Source organism: Oncorhynchus mykiss, chromosome 30, assembly GCF_013265735.2.
Source record: "Oncorhynchus mykiss isolate Arlee chromosome 30, USDA_OmykA_1.1, whole genome shotgun sequence".
Classification (NCBI taxonomy): domain Eukaryota; kingdom Metazoa; phylum Chordata; class Actinopteri; order Salmoniformes; family Salmonidae; genus Oncorhynchus; species Oncorhynchus mykiss.
The window spans coordinates 31,781,550-31,796,285 of NC_050570.1; the positions used below are offsets into that span (position 1 = coordinate 31,781,550).

At 38.7% G+C, this 14,736-nt stretch overlaps 1 protein-coding gene across 2 annotated transcripts; it reads right to left on the bottom strand.

Annotated features, from left to right (window-relative positions):
- Positions 1-2,782: 2,782 nt before the first annotated feature.
- On the bottom strand, positions 2,783-14,736 carry gfi1ab (growth factor independent 1A transcription repressor b). 2 transcript variants are annotated; one of them, XM_021599513.2, is made up of 7 exons: positions 14,403-14,736; positions 5,805-6,017; positions 5,078-5,269; positions 4,334-4,743; positions 4,038-4,175; positions 3,761-3,926; positions 2,783-3,544 (listed from the first exon to the last, which is right to left on the bottom strand). In XM_021599513.2, the coding sequence occupies exons 2-7, from the start codon at positions 5,914-5,916 to the stop codon at positions 3,357-3,359; spliced, it is 1,206 nt and encodes a 401-aa protein (XP_021455188.1). In that variant the 5' UTR covers positions 5,917-6,017; positions 14,403-14,736; the 3' UTR covers positions 2,783-3,356. The 2 variants fall into 2 exon arrangements, with proteins under 2 accessions (XP_021455188.1, XP_021455189.1); XM_021599514.2 differs by having other exon boundaries at positions 14,370-14,736.

Consider the following 14,736-nt stretch of genomic DNA (forward strand, 5'->3'; position numbering starts at 1 on the left):
TAATTATGAAATTATGAAACAAATGAATAACATTCAACCCATGAGGCCACTAGATCATTTGACTGCAGGAAAGGGCTACAACGTTCTCGATTATGATTAACTTTCCATTTTGTATGACTGGGTAGCTTGTATTGTTTTGTGCTGTTTTTGTTGCTGTTCATTCTCTCGTTTTATAATGTGTCCTCACAATGGGCACAGATATCAGTTCAACATCCAGTTTGATTTACAGTTCTCAACTAACGTGAATTCAATGTGAAATCAACTAAATAAATTCGCCATGTCATTGGATTTAGGTTAAAAGTTGGGTGGGGAAAAAACGAAATGCCCTGATGTTGATTCGTTTTTGCAAATCAAATTAGTTGTCCCCATTGATTCAAAGTCATCGCAACAACGTCGATTCAACTTGTTTTTTCCCCATCGTCTATTTCTTTCTATGTTAGCAAATTTCGAATGACAACTGTTTGACTAAATTAATTAGTCTTGTCCTCAATTGAAGGGATATCAGTAGCCTACACATACACCTGAGTCACTTTTCATGCTCTTGCGCCAACAAGCTGTATTCCGGACAGCGGTGGTTTAGGTGCCCAACCTGAGCTTTATACACAGTGGCCAAAGCCTCATACCAAGCATTAGGTTAACGGTTAATACGCTCAGGCAATGTTTGAGGTCTAAACAAAAGACTCCTTACTGCCTTGGTAAAAACAAACCAAATGTATATAGGAGCTTTTGACAGATACATAGGAGACAGATATATAGGAGCTTTTTAGCAGCATCATGTACCCTAGGTCTGGGAGAAATTGAGTTTATTTTTCCCATGCCAATTACCATGTAAAAATTATATTTTATTGCTTTCATCATGATAAAAAAATGGTTTTAAGCCTGGATATAATTTAAAATTAGATTTAAAATTATAACTGTTAACTAAATATTTTAAGCATCTAATTATTTATTCAAACCGAAAATATTTGCTAAATAGATGACTAAGCTGTCAACTCTAAAGCCTTAAAAAACTTCGTGGATCAGATAAAAACGAGAAGAAAACTAGATGTTTTGATTAATGAATAATGGGAGAACAGAAACCTTCCAGTCTGAAGGCACTTGAAGACCTTTGTGATACGACTTATTTTGTGGTCTCCTCTCAGATTTCCAGTAAAATAGCCAACGGCAAGAAAGCACTTTAAAGACCTATTACATGGAGTGGAAAATAAACCTGGCCGCTGAATAGGTACTTTTTCACATAGTCTTATTAAAAGAGACTTCAAATCAATTTGTGCTCAGTCAAGTTTTTCGATTAATATTACACACCTCAATGAATAGACAAGATAAATGTTTTCTATGAAAATTCACTGAAGGTTAACCAGGAGGACAATCCCTACACAGAGTGGAAATATAACAATAATGGATTAAACTATTCAATTCAATGATTTGCCTAATATTAACAATATCACAGGTCCCCCTCCAAGACAGATGCATTTCAAGTGGTTGTATTCTGTCTATTAATGTATATGTGTTATTTGGACCAAAGATTTACTATAACGAATGCAGATCATCTGAACTCGAATGATAAATAAGTTAAGAATATTTACATTGGCAGTCCTAAGAATTCAGAATGACCTACAAGGTAAACCCCAATGTGCTGCCATTACTCAAAACTGTTGAAGAAGCCATCTATATCTGAGTACAGTTAATAAAAAATGATTACTCAAACCGATAGTCACTGTGACAATGTGTAGGGGGCCCACATTTGAGTTGAATCATTTTGAACATTTTGAGTAACGCCCTCACTAATATAATTTTCCAGTATGCCTTGCCTTTTCGAGTGAATGAATTGTAGTTACCACCCATGACCGTATTTGTTAATGGCATGAGACATGGTTATTGACATTTTCTGTCTTGTGGCCTTCACCAAGTGAGTTCCTAGGCGAATGTTATCAGTATAATTTAATGTAACTCTTAATTTAACTCTTTATGACAATACATGACATATTTCATGAGGCCATATTTTGAGACCTATCTTTACCCTAATGAAGTTGCCTGAAATTCATAGTTTACAGGCCACATAAGGCCTGGAAGAAAGGTTGCAAAATTCCAATATCTTTCCCAGAATTCCCAGATTCTCAATAAAAACTGGTTGAAAGATTTCCAGGAATCTTACAATAAGGATTTCTGGAAAACCTGCATAGGAAATCTACCAGCGTTTTGTTACCCTACCTGCAAATCACTGGCTTGCAAAGTGATGTGTATTCCTATTGGTATCCAAGCTGAGTTAGGATAGCCATCAGTTTAATTTGATTCACCAGCAATCTGCATTTATAATGACTGCCAGGTTTGGGAAAAGTGGGAGGAGCCATTTAAATAGGAACCACCATTTCAGGAAAGGGTGCAAAAAATTCTAACTAAATGACTGGTTAGTTTAGAAAATGTTATGTTATTTATCTTTGTGTAGCATACGATTAATCAATCAATCACTCAATGTACATGCAAAAACTATTTTTTTTTAACAATTCCAAGAAATCGACCTGCAGGGCATGCTGGAAAAACAAATAGAGTTCATATGACTTCTTATTTAGTTTTTAGTCAGTACCACAAACATTTGAAGTAATAATGACTTCAGTTGAGTTTGAGTTGAATTTACTATAACTATTTGAGTTAAAATTTGAGTAAAAAATGTATTGGGGTTGACAGTGATCTATATGTATTTGAGTAATCCGTGGCTTTTGCTGCTTGAAACACCTTGCAGTAGGCGACGAAACAAAATAAAAAATAAACAAAACTCTCAAAATATGTTGGATTACAGTTTTCATATTTTATTCAAATGATAATCTGATCAATAAATAAGGTATAGCATGATAGTAAACAACATCTGGATATACAGTCTGGTTGATATAAAATACAAATGTGCAATTTGAATTGGAAGAACGAAAATGAAAAAAATGAAAACATTTCTGGTTTATAAAATAAAAGCACAAACCTTTTGTTTATTAAATCACATAGCCTTGTTGTAGTGACTGTTGTGCCAGCATCCATGGCGTCCAACTGAAAACAAAGTGACATTCTTTAGACAAGGGCTGTTTTCCCAACTGTCCGTTGGAAATTGTTCGTCTGTTGTTTTTGTTTTTGCGCTTTCTTGGTGGTTATATTGCCTATCCGGTTATTTTGTACTAATATTTTGGGTTCAGATAATGTCCCTCCCTGGTTCAAACCGGTTTTGTCTTAACCTATACTGCACAAAAGCCTCTACAATACTCCACCAGTATGTCTTAGTCTAACATGTTTGAGGAATGGATAACTAGCTTATTTCCGGTTTCCAAAAAAAAGTGGTTTGTTGAATAGTGTTTGGTGTCCATTATTTGATTTTAGTTTGAGGGTTTTAGTCCATGCTGGGTTTCTTTGTGCCTTCTTAAGTCGACTTTTCTCTGGAATCCCTTGCCGCAGAGGTCGCATCCGAACGGTTTGAAGCCGGTGTGTTTCCGGCTGTGCGTTATGAGGTTGGAGCTCTGGCTGAACGCTTTCCCACACACCTGGCATTTGTGCGGCTTCTCACCTGCATGACAAATGTACACATTAACCGTCATGTCACCTTTATTAGCCAAACCATATAGGCAAGCAAGCTGTTTTTATTTTATTGTATCCGGTCAGGTCAATTAGGCATGACTTATCACTATTAGCCGCATTAAGGTGGCCGTTTACGCAATGAACATATTTAGTGTTGCATCGAGGTATGTTTATTAATACACTACAATTTCTGACGTATACTTGCCTGTGTGGATGAATGTGTGTTTCTTCATGTCTGATTTCTGGTGGAACCTCTTCCCGCAATACTGGCATGGGTAAGGCCGTGTATCCGAGTGGATGAGGAGGTGCGTGGAGAGAGTCGACGACCTTTTGAAGCTTTTACCACAGATTTTGCAATCAAAACTTCTTTCCTGTGGAAGTATACAGGCAAATATTAGTCTAAATCGGACATATATTGCTTGTTTGCGTTGAATAATCAGTGACAAACGAGACGAGAATAGTCTAGATTCTAGAATGGTCACCTGAGAGTGCACAACTTTATGTTGCTCGAGGCTGACAGCATGTCCGAAGGTTTTGCCACATATATCACAACCATAGGGCCTCGTGCCACTGTGTGATCTGCGAACGTGAACCTCCAACCCATGGGGAGTCGAAAACACCTGCAGAGTTGTTTGAAATTCGTGAGGGTGATGGTGACAGGTTGATAAAGATAGTGATCATCATGCCGGAAAAAGTGTGTCCACAACCACAAATCCTCAAGCATGTCATTGCAAGCATAAGATGTTTCAATCCTCCACATTTGCATATATTATCTTACCTTGCTGCATTTGATGCACTTGTAGGCACCATTCAGAATGAGCCGTGAGCACAGAAGGTCAGACTCAGCCTTGATTTCTGAGCTTTTCCCCTGCAGGTTCCCTTCCGAGTACAACCCAACCCCGGGTGCGGTGGCTCTATCGAACAAACAGGCAGCGGCCCTGTAATCACTGTAATTTTCAGGTACCGGGCTTCCCTCGAAGAGGGTCGGTTCGATGACCCGGTCACCATAGTAACCCAGAGCTGGGCTCCGGTCCAGGTCCATGGGATGGTGGTGCTGGTGGTGGAGACTTTGCTGGACCAGATGCCGAATGTCAGAGCCAGAGTAACTGTTCCATGCATAGGGCCGGAATGGAACAGCAAAGGGTTGTGTCTCGTCCACGGAGGGAGACAGGGATTTATCAGAATCTACTGTTGAGTTGCAAATAAATATAATTGATTAGCGCGCTGTTCTTAACTCAGGATGGAGACAGGCAAACAGGATGTCCCGTCATCAAAATGGTGAAATTGTAATCACAAACGTTCAGTTTAAAGTAAACTCATGTTGATTTTCGATGTGATATGTCTGATGATGATTGTTTAACTTAGCCTATGTAAAATGAGGCTTTCACAAAACATCAAATTACTTTTCAAATATTTTTTTTCTCCGATAAAAGTATGAAGAGGATCATTGCGCCTGCTACTATCTCCCATATTCAGGTATCTAAAGACCTACAGTTTAATGCACCACATACTAGATCTCTACCTGGAGATGCTGAGGGCGATGGAGGCCGCCAGAAGTCTTCATAATCCGAGGCTGCACCGCACACACTGTCCCCACAGCTGAGCGGGGACTTGGAGAAATCAGCCGTGTCAGCCAGGTGAGAGTCCGGGGAGAACCCGCCGATGGCATCGCCGCCAGTCAAGGCATCCAAGTCCTCTGGAATCTTACTATTCTCTGTTTTAATTACAACGAGCAGTAAGTAGCCTATTAAAGTAGCCTTAGTTTACAAGTATAACGACAAAAATACAACTTTGATAATGATAGCCTAACACTTTAATAATTATTCTTAGAAGACATAATATAAATAACGTTAATAATAGCCTAGAAATGTCAGCACAATTATATGTTATTAAGAATAACGATAGGATTTGCAAATTCATTATATTGAGGTCAACGTAACTATCAAAATAAGGTAAACATTCCGATTTGCATACAGGATAAGCCTACATGGGCTATATATCTCTTTCAACTAACAGCTAGAATTTAAATTATAAATCATAGTCTTATATTTATAATATATTGCAGGTTCTTTTGAATGAAGCCATGCCTCAAAATATAGCCTAATAATTAGTACAAAAATACAAATAAAAGTGTATATTTATACCAACATAATTAGGCTACAGAAAAACGAATGAGGTTGTGCATTTGTATGAAATATGTACACCTCACACAACATCCAGACATTAACATGGAGATAACATTCACATACCTGCACATATATGAGCTAAGATAGTATCCAGTCGATTGTAGTCATCTTCAAAGGAGCGGGGCTGGTGGTAGCTGTGCGCCTTCTTACTTTTCACCAAGAAGGACCGAGGCATTTTCACTCTCCTTGTTCGACCTTTGCTAATATCCAAAATCACTGGCGATCCAACAGCAATCTGCTCCTCTGTTCCTGGGATGCGGTGCTGCTGTTTTATTCCTGAAAAGATTAGAAGACTATTGGTTGACAATGCGTGGTCAACTTTAAGAGAGTTCTAGCTGGGGATGAAGCATGCGCACACGCCCTCTCCCGTCTGCCAGGTGTTGTGGGGACCTTTTAGGGACAGGTGCCTAAGCTACAGGAAACTCCTCCTCAGTTTGCTGCCGCTCGGGGGGCTATGATTGGTCCGCCTCCAGAACCAACTGCTCCCCAGGCAGCTCCATCTCACGGATCAGCCTGTAGCTCTACTGGGGGAATTACAACCCATATCAATCCGGATAAGTGATACACTGCTTTATCAATGTGTTACTTAATCCCTCCCTATCCCTAGCTGCAGTACAGGACAGGGGAGAGAGGAAACGCGGTATGCAGCACCAGGGTGCCAGTCAGTCAGGGTTGCTATGGACCGTGCCACACGTTCGTCATCATGAGACATGTAGAATGTGCTTGATAATGGTACAGGATCCATATATTACCGTCATCGATTGCACATGAATGAGAATGAGAATCAGAGAATAGTAGGCGATGTATGGACGTGGATGTGACTAAATAGTCACGTCACAGAATATATTTATTGTTTATTATATAGGTTTATAATATAGGCTATAGCATTTTGTAGAATGAAGAAATGTTGTTAAAAGACTCATGCATGATAACACTGCATCGGTATTGAATTGTTTTGCGTCCTTCACAAGTGTATTTTCAACCATCAATTTGGTCGGTGTCTCCATACATACAGGCTATATTTGATAACTGCAGACAACTGCACACGTCTGCCTGCGGTGCCACCGGAGTTTCGTATTTCCTGCATTATTATAATATGCTCAGTGAGTAAACAGATACGTCTGTTCCCTGTCTGCACAGTGGGACCGCTGATGACCTGTTCTGGCCCAATTACCCACAGAACAATAAGGCATGCAGCGAGCGCATTCAGCTGGAGCTCACACGCCAGACAACCAGTGGGACCGTGACTATCTGTACTTCACATTTAGAATGTTTCAACCAGCCGCTGGCCCGTGCCATTCAGAATAATTTAAATTGTTGTATTGGTGCAGTGAAAATACATCAATTCAATGTCCAAACATGACAGACCTATTCATTTGATAAACATTTCACATGAAATTATTAACATACAAAACATATGTATAGGCCTGTATTGTCTTTGAAATGACGCAGAAAATACGACAACGTAATTAAATTATTAAGAACAAATAAAGAAAAACGAAATAGCAATGTTGGTACGATTTGCCGGGCCTATAGCAGATACCATTTAGGCTACAAAGACTAAATAATTGATTAGGCCTATTCGTTTATGAACTTTGAAGTGAGACAATAAAGTGGTGACAGCAATAGACTTCAAACATTTAATAGTCACTCATTTTTGTTTAAGACCAGGCTCATATGACATAGCATGTTTTCAGTTCATTCTCTGTCAGTTAATGCAGAAGTACTCTATCAGGCGCAGGAAGGCAGGCAGGTCCTACAGACCATGATACAGTAGAAAAAACAGTGACTTGCAGGAAATCAAAGCGCCATATGCCCTCTGTCGATTAGAAACATCACCGCTGCATCCGGACCTTGCATTAGGTTGGAGGAGATAAGACAGGCTACCGATAAAAACATAAGATACACTGACGCGAGTTAAACATTGCCCAAATTGTGGTGCAATTTGACTTTCTCTTTCACATAGCAGCCTAGAAAATCTATTCAACTCATCAAACCACAAACGTTATTTGAAATGTTTAGCATAATCCAAGCAAATCATTAAGGTATAAGTACATTAGCCTATTTCAATGGAAAAACGTTGAATGCAATTAAATATAGACTTCTAATTTAACATAATAGCACAAACAAATCTAAGAGTTGAGGTTATTAAATCCGATAGGCCACCCACAATCTTATGAATGCCTTTGGCAACACCAATGCAAGGCCTATCAGTTATTGTTGTTTGTTTATATGAATAAACATCCATTATGAGGCCATGTATCATTATTCAGCAGCAGGCCTATACATTCAATGTTTTGTAGTTAAATCTCTTTCCACAATGGGAGCAGTGGTAGGTGTTATCCCCTCCATTCAGGAATAATCAGGCCCCCCAACTTGGTAAAACTCTTTCCACACAAGGAGCATTGGTAGAGCGTTTCTTGCGTGTGTCCCCATTCAAACTAAATAACCAGTCATCTAATTCATTTGTTTGACCTCTATGCACCGTTTATGAAACAGGTCCTTGGTGTATTTTTCCAGATGTTTTGTAATTATGGGTTATCAGCTGTTTTATGTGCATAAGGTTTTCTGTAATAGGCACATTTTATTTTATGGAGTAGGTTACAAACAAATATAATTGCTGAAATATTTCTAATTACTATGCTAACTTCTTTGTTTTTAAAACACGAATCGTTTGCCTATTGAAATGTTCAATATAATCCCAAAATGTAAGGGTTGAATCAATGACACTCGCTAGGTTTCCATCCAACTGACAGATTTCCATGCAAATATTCACAAAACCACATAAAAACAATATTATGATTTTCTCACCACACTAAATAGAACAGGGGGTTCAAAAAGGGTTCTTGTAAGCTCCTCAAAGTTTTTCGAAGAACCTTAGGCAGATATGTGTTTCCATCAAATGTAGGCAACTTGTTGCGAATAAAAGGCTGTGAGTGATGTAGTGCACTTAAAAAATACCTTTTGAGATTAAATTCCCATGTGCACATTTTTAACTCTACTGATTTTTCTACTGAGTTTTCATACCAACATTTTACCTTTAGCTGCAACACAATCTCACACTCAATTCTTGCAAATATGTACAAAAAGTATTTCAGCAGATTTTGTGCGTTTTTGTGTGGCTTAATTAGCGTGAAAAGATTTCTTTCAAACTTTGGAACAATCTTTTGAAAGTTGTTAGAACAATGCATGATGGGAAATGGTGTTCTACACTGCCTTTTTGTGTGTGCCCCAAATGTATTTATATATAAAAACAAACATGCTAACAACCCAACATTGTCAATCAACCAGGTAGTCACCAAAATAATTATAATAATAGTAGCCTTACGTTGTTGTTTTTTTTTTATCAATGCCAAAACTGTTTTCACAAAATTTTATTTAACATGGCAAGTCAGTTAAGAACAAATTCTTATTTTCAATGGCCTAGGAACAGTGGGTTGTTCATGGGCAGACCGACCTTGTCAGCTTGGGGATCGATCTTGCAACCTTTTGGTTACTAGTCCAACGCTCTAACCACTAGGCTACCTTGCGTTAATGGTGCACATGCAGTCGTGTATGCAACAGTAGGCCTACATGATTTTCTTCATAATGCATTTCATATTTCATGGAGCCTACATTACACCATTTTTTTCATAATGCATTTATTACAAGGCTCCACTTTGTTGTGTACATTACACCATTTCTTTCACAATGCATTTTATACAAGGCTATGTCGAATTGTATGAGGGTTACCAGATTGGAGAAAAAATACAGCTTTTTTGTTGTTGTTGGTGGTATCGATGAAGGTATTTGATTGGGTAATGGTGAAACATTTTTCTGGTGGGAAATTATAATACACACAGATACAAACACTTACACACATATACACGCACTCACTTTTTTTGTACTCATGTTATAGCCAGCTCTTGACTTTTGTGTGAATCTAGTTGTCGTGTATTTGTAGCCGCAAAACACCAGTCTCAACGTCAACAGTGAAGAGACGACTCCGGGATGCTGGCCTTCTAGGCAGAGTTCCTCTGTCCAGTGTCTGTGTTCTTTTGACCATCTTAATCTTTTTTTTTATTGGCCGGTCTGAGACATGGATTTTTCTTTGCAACTCTGCCTAGGCCAGCATCCCGGAGTCGCCTCTTCACTGTTGACATTGAGACTGGTGTTTTGCAGGTACCATTTAATGAAGCTGCCAGTTGAGGACTTGTGAGGCGTCTGTTTCTCAAACTAGACACTCTAATGTACTTGTCCTCTTGCTCAGTTGTGCACCGGGGCCTCCCACTCTTCTTTCTATTCTGGGAAGAGCCAGTTTGCGCTGTTCTGTGAAGGGGGTAGTACACAGTGTTGTACGAGAACTTCAGTTTCTTGCCAATTTCTCGCATCAGCCGTTTCCAGCTACAATAGTCATCTACAACATTAACGTCTACACCGTATTTCTGATCAATTTGATGTTATTTTAATGGACAAAAAATGGGCTTATCTTTCAAAAACAAGGACATTTCTAAGTGACCCCAAACGTTTGAAGTGTATATGCTTCTAGATATGTGTTGTATATTTGATGTATTGATGCAGCGCTCACCCCCCTGCTAAAATAAAGGTTAAATCAAACAAGTAATAGTAAACTTGAGTTCTAACTGATTTTGTTGTTGTTGTTGTACCGCAATAGTGGTAGAGAGTAAGCTGACATGCGGGAGCCAATTTAGAAGACACCACATTCAAGTACTCCATCCCCCACTCATTCAAATGTAGGAACTGGCTTCTCCAGTCTGACCCCTCTGCTGTCTCTGGCCCCACCCCCACCCCCACCCGGTCATCTAGAGGTGTGAAGGTTAGTACCTTTTATGTAGAGAGGCTAATGATTCATCATGTATGACATTCATGGGGTGTGTAAACTTTAATTGTCTATTGCCATAGCATTTTCACGATGTTCTCTATAGTTATGTACTTGGAAATGTATAAATTGAACAATTCAGCCTCTTGGGTACATTTGTGAAGGACACCTGGGAAACGTGATACAAAATATTATGTAGAGTTCTCATTCTTGAATGTATCAAACTTTACACACAGACTTCTGTCTTCTTGTGGACAACATCTAACTTACACCCATCTTCCTAGGTAAATGTAAGGCCTTACTTTTGCATTTCAAAAATGATGCAAAAATAAATAAATATGGAAAATGCATGTTTTTTTGTTTGTTTGATCTTTCACCAGATCGAATGTGTTATATTATCCTACATGAATTGTACATTTCCATAAACTTCAAAGTGTTTCCTTTCAAATGGTACCAATAATATGCATGTCCTTGCTTCATGTCCAGAGCTACAGACAGTTAGATTTGGGGATGTCATTTTAGGCGGAAATTGAGATGAAGGGTCCCGATCCACAAGAAGTATTAAAAAGGGTTTATTTACAACCTATTGGGGTAGAAGATGTTAGGAATAGTGGCATAGGAGAGTCTGAAATGAATTAAATACCATAATAACCCTAAGCTATGTTCAATGTCAACAAACATTTCCAGTGAGAAATGTTCAGTCTGAAGCTATTCAGACTGAAGCTATGGGTTTCACAGCCCTATAATAAAACAAGTTATATCACCTTAAACATTGTTTATTTACAACCTCTGGGGTATAACATGTTGGGCAAAGTGGTATAGGAGAGTTTGACATATAACCCCTAACTTGACTTCAGTCTTCACCAATGAGAACCAAGAGTTCTACAACCAAAAAAAAACCAAAATCCTACATCCATCTCATTAGATCAGAACAGGATGGATCAACAGATCATATTACTGGTTTGCATCCTAAAAAAGGATATTTGTGTTTTGCTGCATAACACACTTACATGATTTGCCTACCCATATGATGTGGATCATTGTCAGGTTATTTGATATAGAACACCATGGTTATAATAACACTTTAAACAGGCAGTTTGTAAATGTGTAGAATGTGTTGGTTTTGGAGCCACACTGGTAAGTTAACGTATGTAAATTACACAGCAACAGAGGATTTTCTTCTGAATAACTGGTCAGGGCATAGCACTTTCCATTCAGCTTCAGGCAACTTTGATGTAAGGCTTGATCACACCTGTAGTGATTACTTCTATCCATCATGCCCATTGTTGCTTATCTGTTGTTCACTAGATATATCAATGTAATTACACCCAACACAATGTTGAAAAACAGAACGCTTCCCACCAATAAATCACATAACTAGACGTGAGCTGGACGTGATCCCAATGCTGTCACCAATGTAACGGAAGAAAGTGAAAGATGCAACAGGGACTCCAAGCAGGGCTCATACATGGTAAAGTGAGCTCTAACAGCTGTTGCCATGAAAGCCTAGTAGACCTCTGGGCTGAGGCAGTAGGCCTACAATGCTGACATATGCCTTGTTACAATATCCTAAGTGTATAACATGATTGACATGACCTTAATAATCATCATGAAATGGCCTTGGAAGTGCCATAAGTTTAAGTCAACATAATTCATGATCTTGCATGAACCTGTTTAACTGCATTGATATGGCTTAATTGATCATAGTCCAGACTCCTTATAGTTGCAAATGCCATGCAGTTGCACCAGGGGAATTTAAACCAAATGTACTTTTTTTTTGCAGTTCCTTGTTTCCCCACATTTATTGATGAATTAATTTCCCATTATGAAAATGTATCCCCATTCCCCAATCAAATATCAATACCACAACAACAGCACCAGACAAATACAGTTTTTACAACATGGTTGATTAACAATATTGGGTTGTTAACACGTTTGTTATTTTATATAAATGTGGGACACAAAAAAAGGCAGTGTCCAAAATGCATTACTCCAATAACTTTCAGAAAAATGTTCCAAAGTTTTTGTACCCAAAAATGTATTTTCCTATGAATTAAGTCGCACAAAAATGTGTGTATTTTCCTAAAAAATTAAGTTACACAAACATGTTTTATTTTCACACGAATTAAGCCACACAAAAAAAATCAGCAGAAATACTTTTGATACATATTTGCACAAATTGAGTGTGAGATTGTGTTGCAAACCTATAAAGTGAGTAGTCCCACACGGGTATTCGCACGTGCTTTCTAGCCAACAGCTCAACGATACAGTGCCGGTCTAGCCTACATGACGCGATTATTTTTATTTGTCAAATGGCAGCCTAACATCTATCTCTCGATATTTATTGGAAAGGAGCGTTAAACGCCAAGTCATCACGTGACTCCAAGTTGACTTTGATTTGATGGCCTTATTATATAAATATTTGGCATGAAATAGTTTCCACCAACATTTTTCGCGTAATACATTTTACCGACACAAAAAGATCCCACCTGGTTTAGTGTATTTTGTTTTGTCAGGCCTGTCATTTTATCCGACATCTACTTTACCCACATAAAAAGGTTGGATGCACATAGTTCAGTCTGCTTCACGTGTTGTATTGTGCCATGGATCCAGCACGCATTTTCAAATGAAAGGAGAGGATTAACGAAGTTTGACACACTCCTTCAACAGAGGTGAAGGCCATTATGTTCATTACATGCAGCCACTAGCTAGGTTTCCATCCAATTGGCGACAGATTTGGATGCGATTTTTCTCAAATCTGCATAAAACAACATGCGCATTTTCCCACCAGATATGTGTTTTATTCAAATTGATTTGTTGCGGACAAAAGGCTGTGCGCATAAAGTGCACATTACATTTCCATGTTCCGAATAAAAAGTGAAATGGGTTTCCATCACATTTTCCACTCTACTGATGGCTTATAGCGAACGTGCCCACTCTGGTCTTGGCATATATGCTCTAGCCAACAGCTCCCAGATACAGTGCAGGTAGCCTCCCTACATAATGAGATTACTATGGTTATTAAAGGCAGCCAAGCATCGATCATCATGTCACCAGAATAAGACCATCGATTTTTATCGGAAATCAGCATCAAGCACATCAACGTGCACTTCCACCACCCTGTGAAGTTCATCATTTATTTCATCTGTAGCCTAATAAACGGCACGCTTTCTGGAGTCATAGCGGGAGGACCACACAACAAATATTCGCAAGAACATCTTTCGCCAATTGGATGAAAAACCTAGCTAACGTTACTGAGTCATAAATGTACAGCCAGCTTCAGGGTATTCTAATAAAGGAAATTAAATACTTTTTTCGTCAACAAAAATGAAACAGCATGTGCTAGGCTATACATTGGGACAGCGTGATGCAACTCATCCACATGTTAAGATAAAAGGCTCAAATGTGTTCTTATCAATAATGAGACTAAAAGTGTGCATGTTGTAGCCTATCTAGCTAGTTTGAATCCCTGAGCCGACCACGTAAACAATCTGTCGATGTGCCCTTGAGCAAGGCACTTAACTCTAATTGCTCCACGGGCGCCGTTGATAATGTCAGAACTTTGATAATGACCCCACTATCGTAGGGTGTCTCAGGGAGAGTTGGGATATGCAACAAAACAACAACACATTTCCAATTCACACATGCATATTAATACACTTGTACATGTGTGAAATAGGACAAATATAAGCACCCACCTAAAAAATATTGTAATATTATCCCCATGTGCGTCCCCTTTAGGCGGTATACTATACCATTGGTTTAAACATTTATAGGTTGACAAGTCACAGAGCAGGTTCAAGACATACCAGAGTTCAAGCGTAATGAAAAGCTTCTCAGACCTGTCAGAACAACCCGGGTCCAGTGCCGCTGAAGGATCTTGTGTTGTTGTCACAAAGTTGCTTTGCTAGACACGCAGCTCTGAAAGTTGCTCTCCTAAAAGCAGCAGAATGATTTACTTCCTGAATGTTATTTCAGGCACTTCTAGATTTATGCAGATGAAAGAAAGGGGAATCGTGTTTGAGCATCACCTACTGACAGCGCTATATCAAACTAAGCTCTACAGTGAATCTCGTCAAATTGGCATATACAAATTAATATAGTTTAATAAGGGCCACAAAGTGCTGTATAATTATTTTATGTGTTATCCAATGGCCGTTGTACGATTTAACTGTA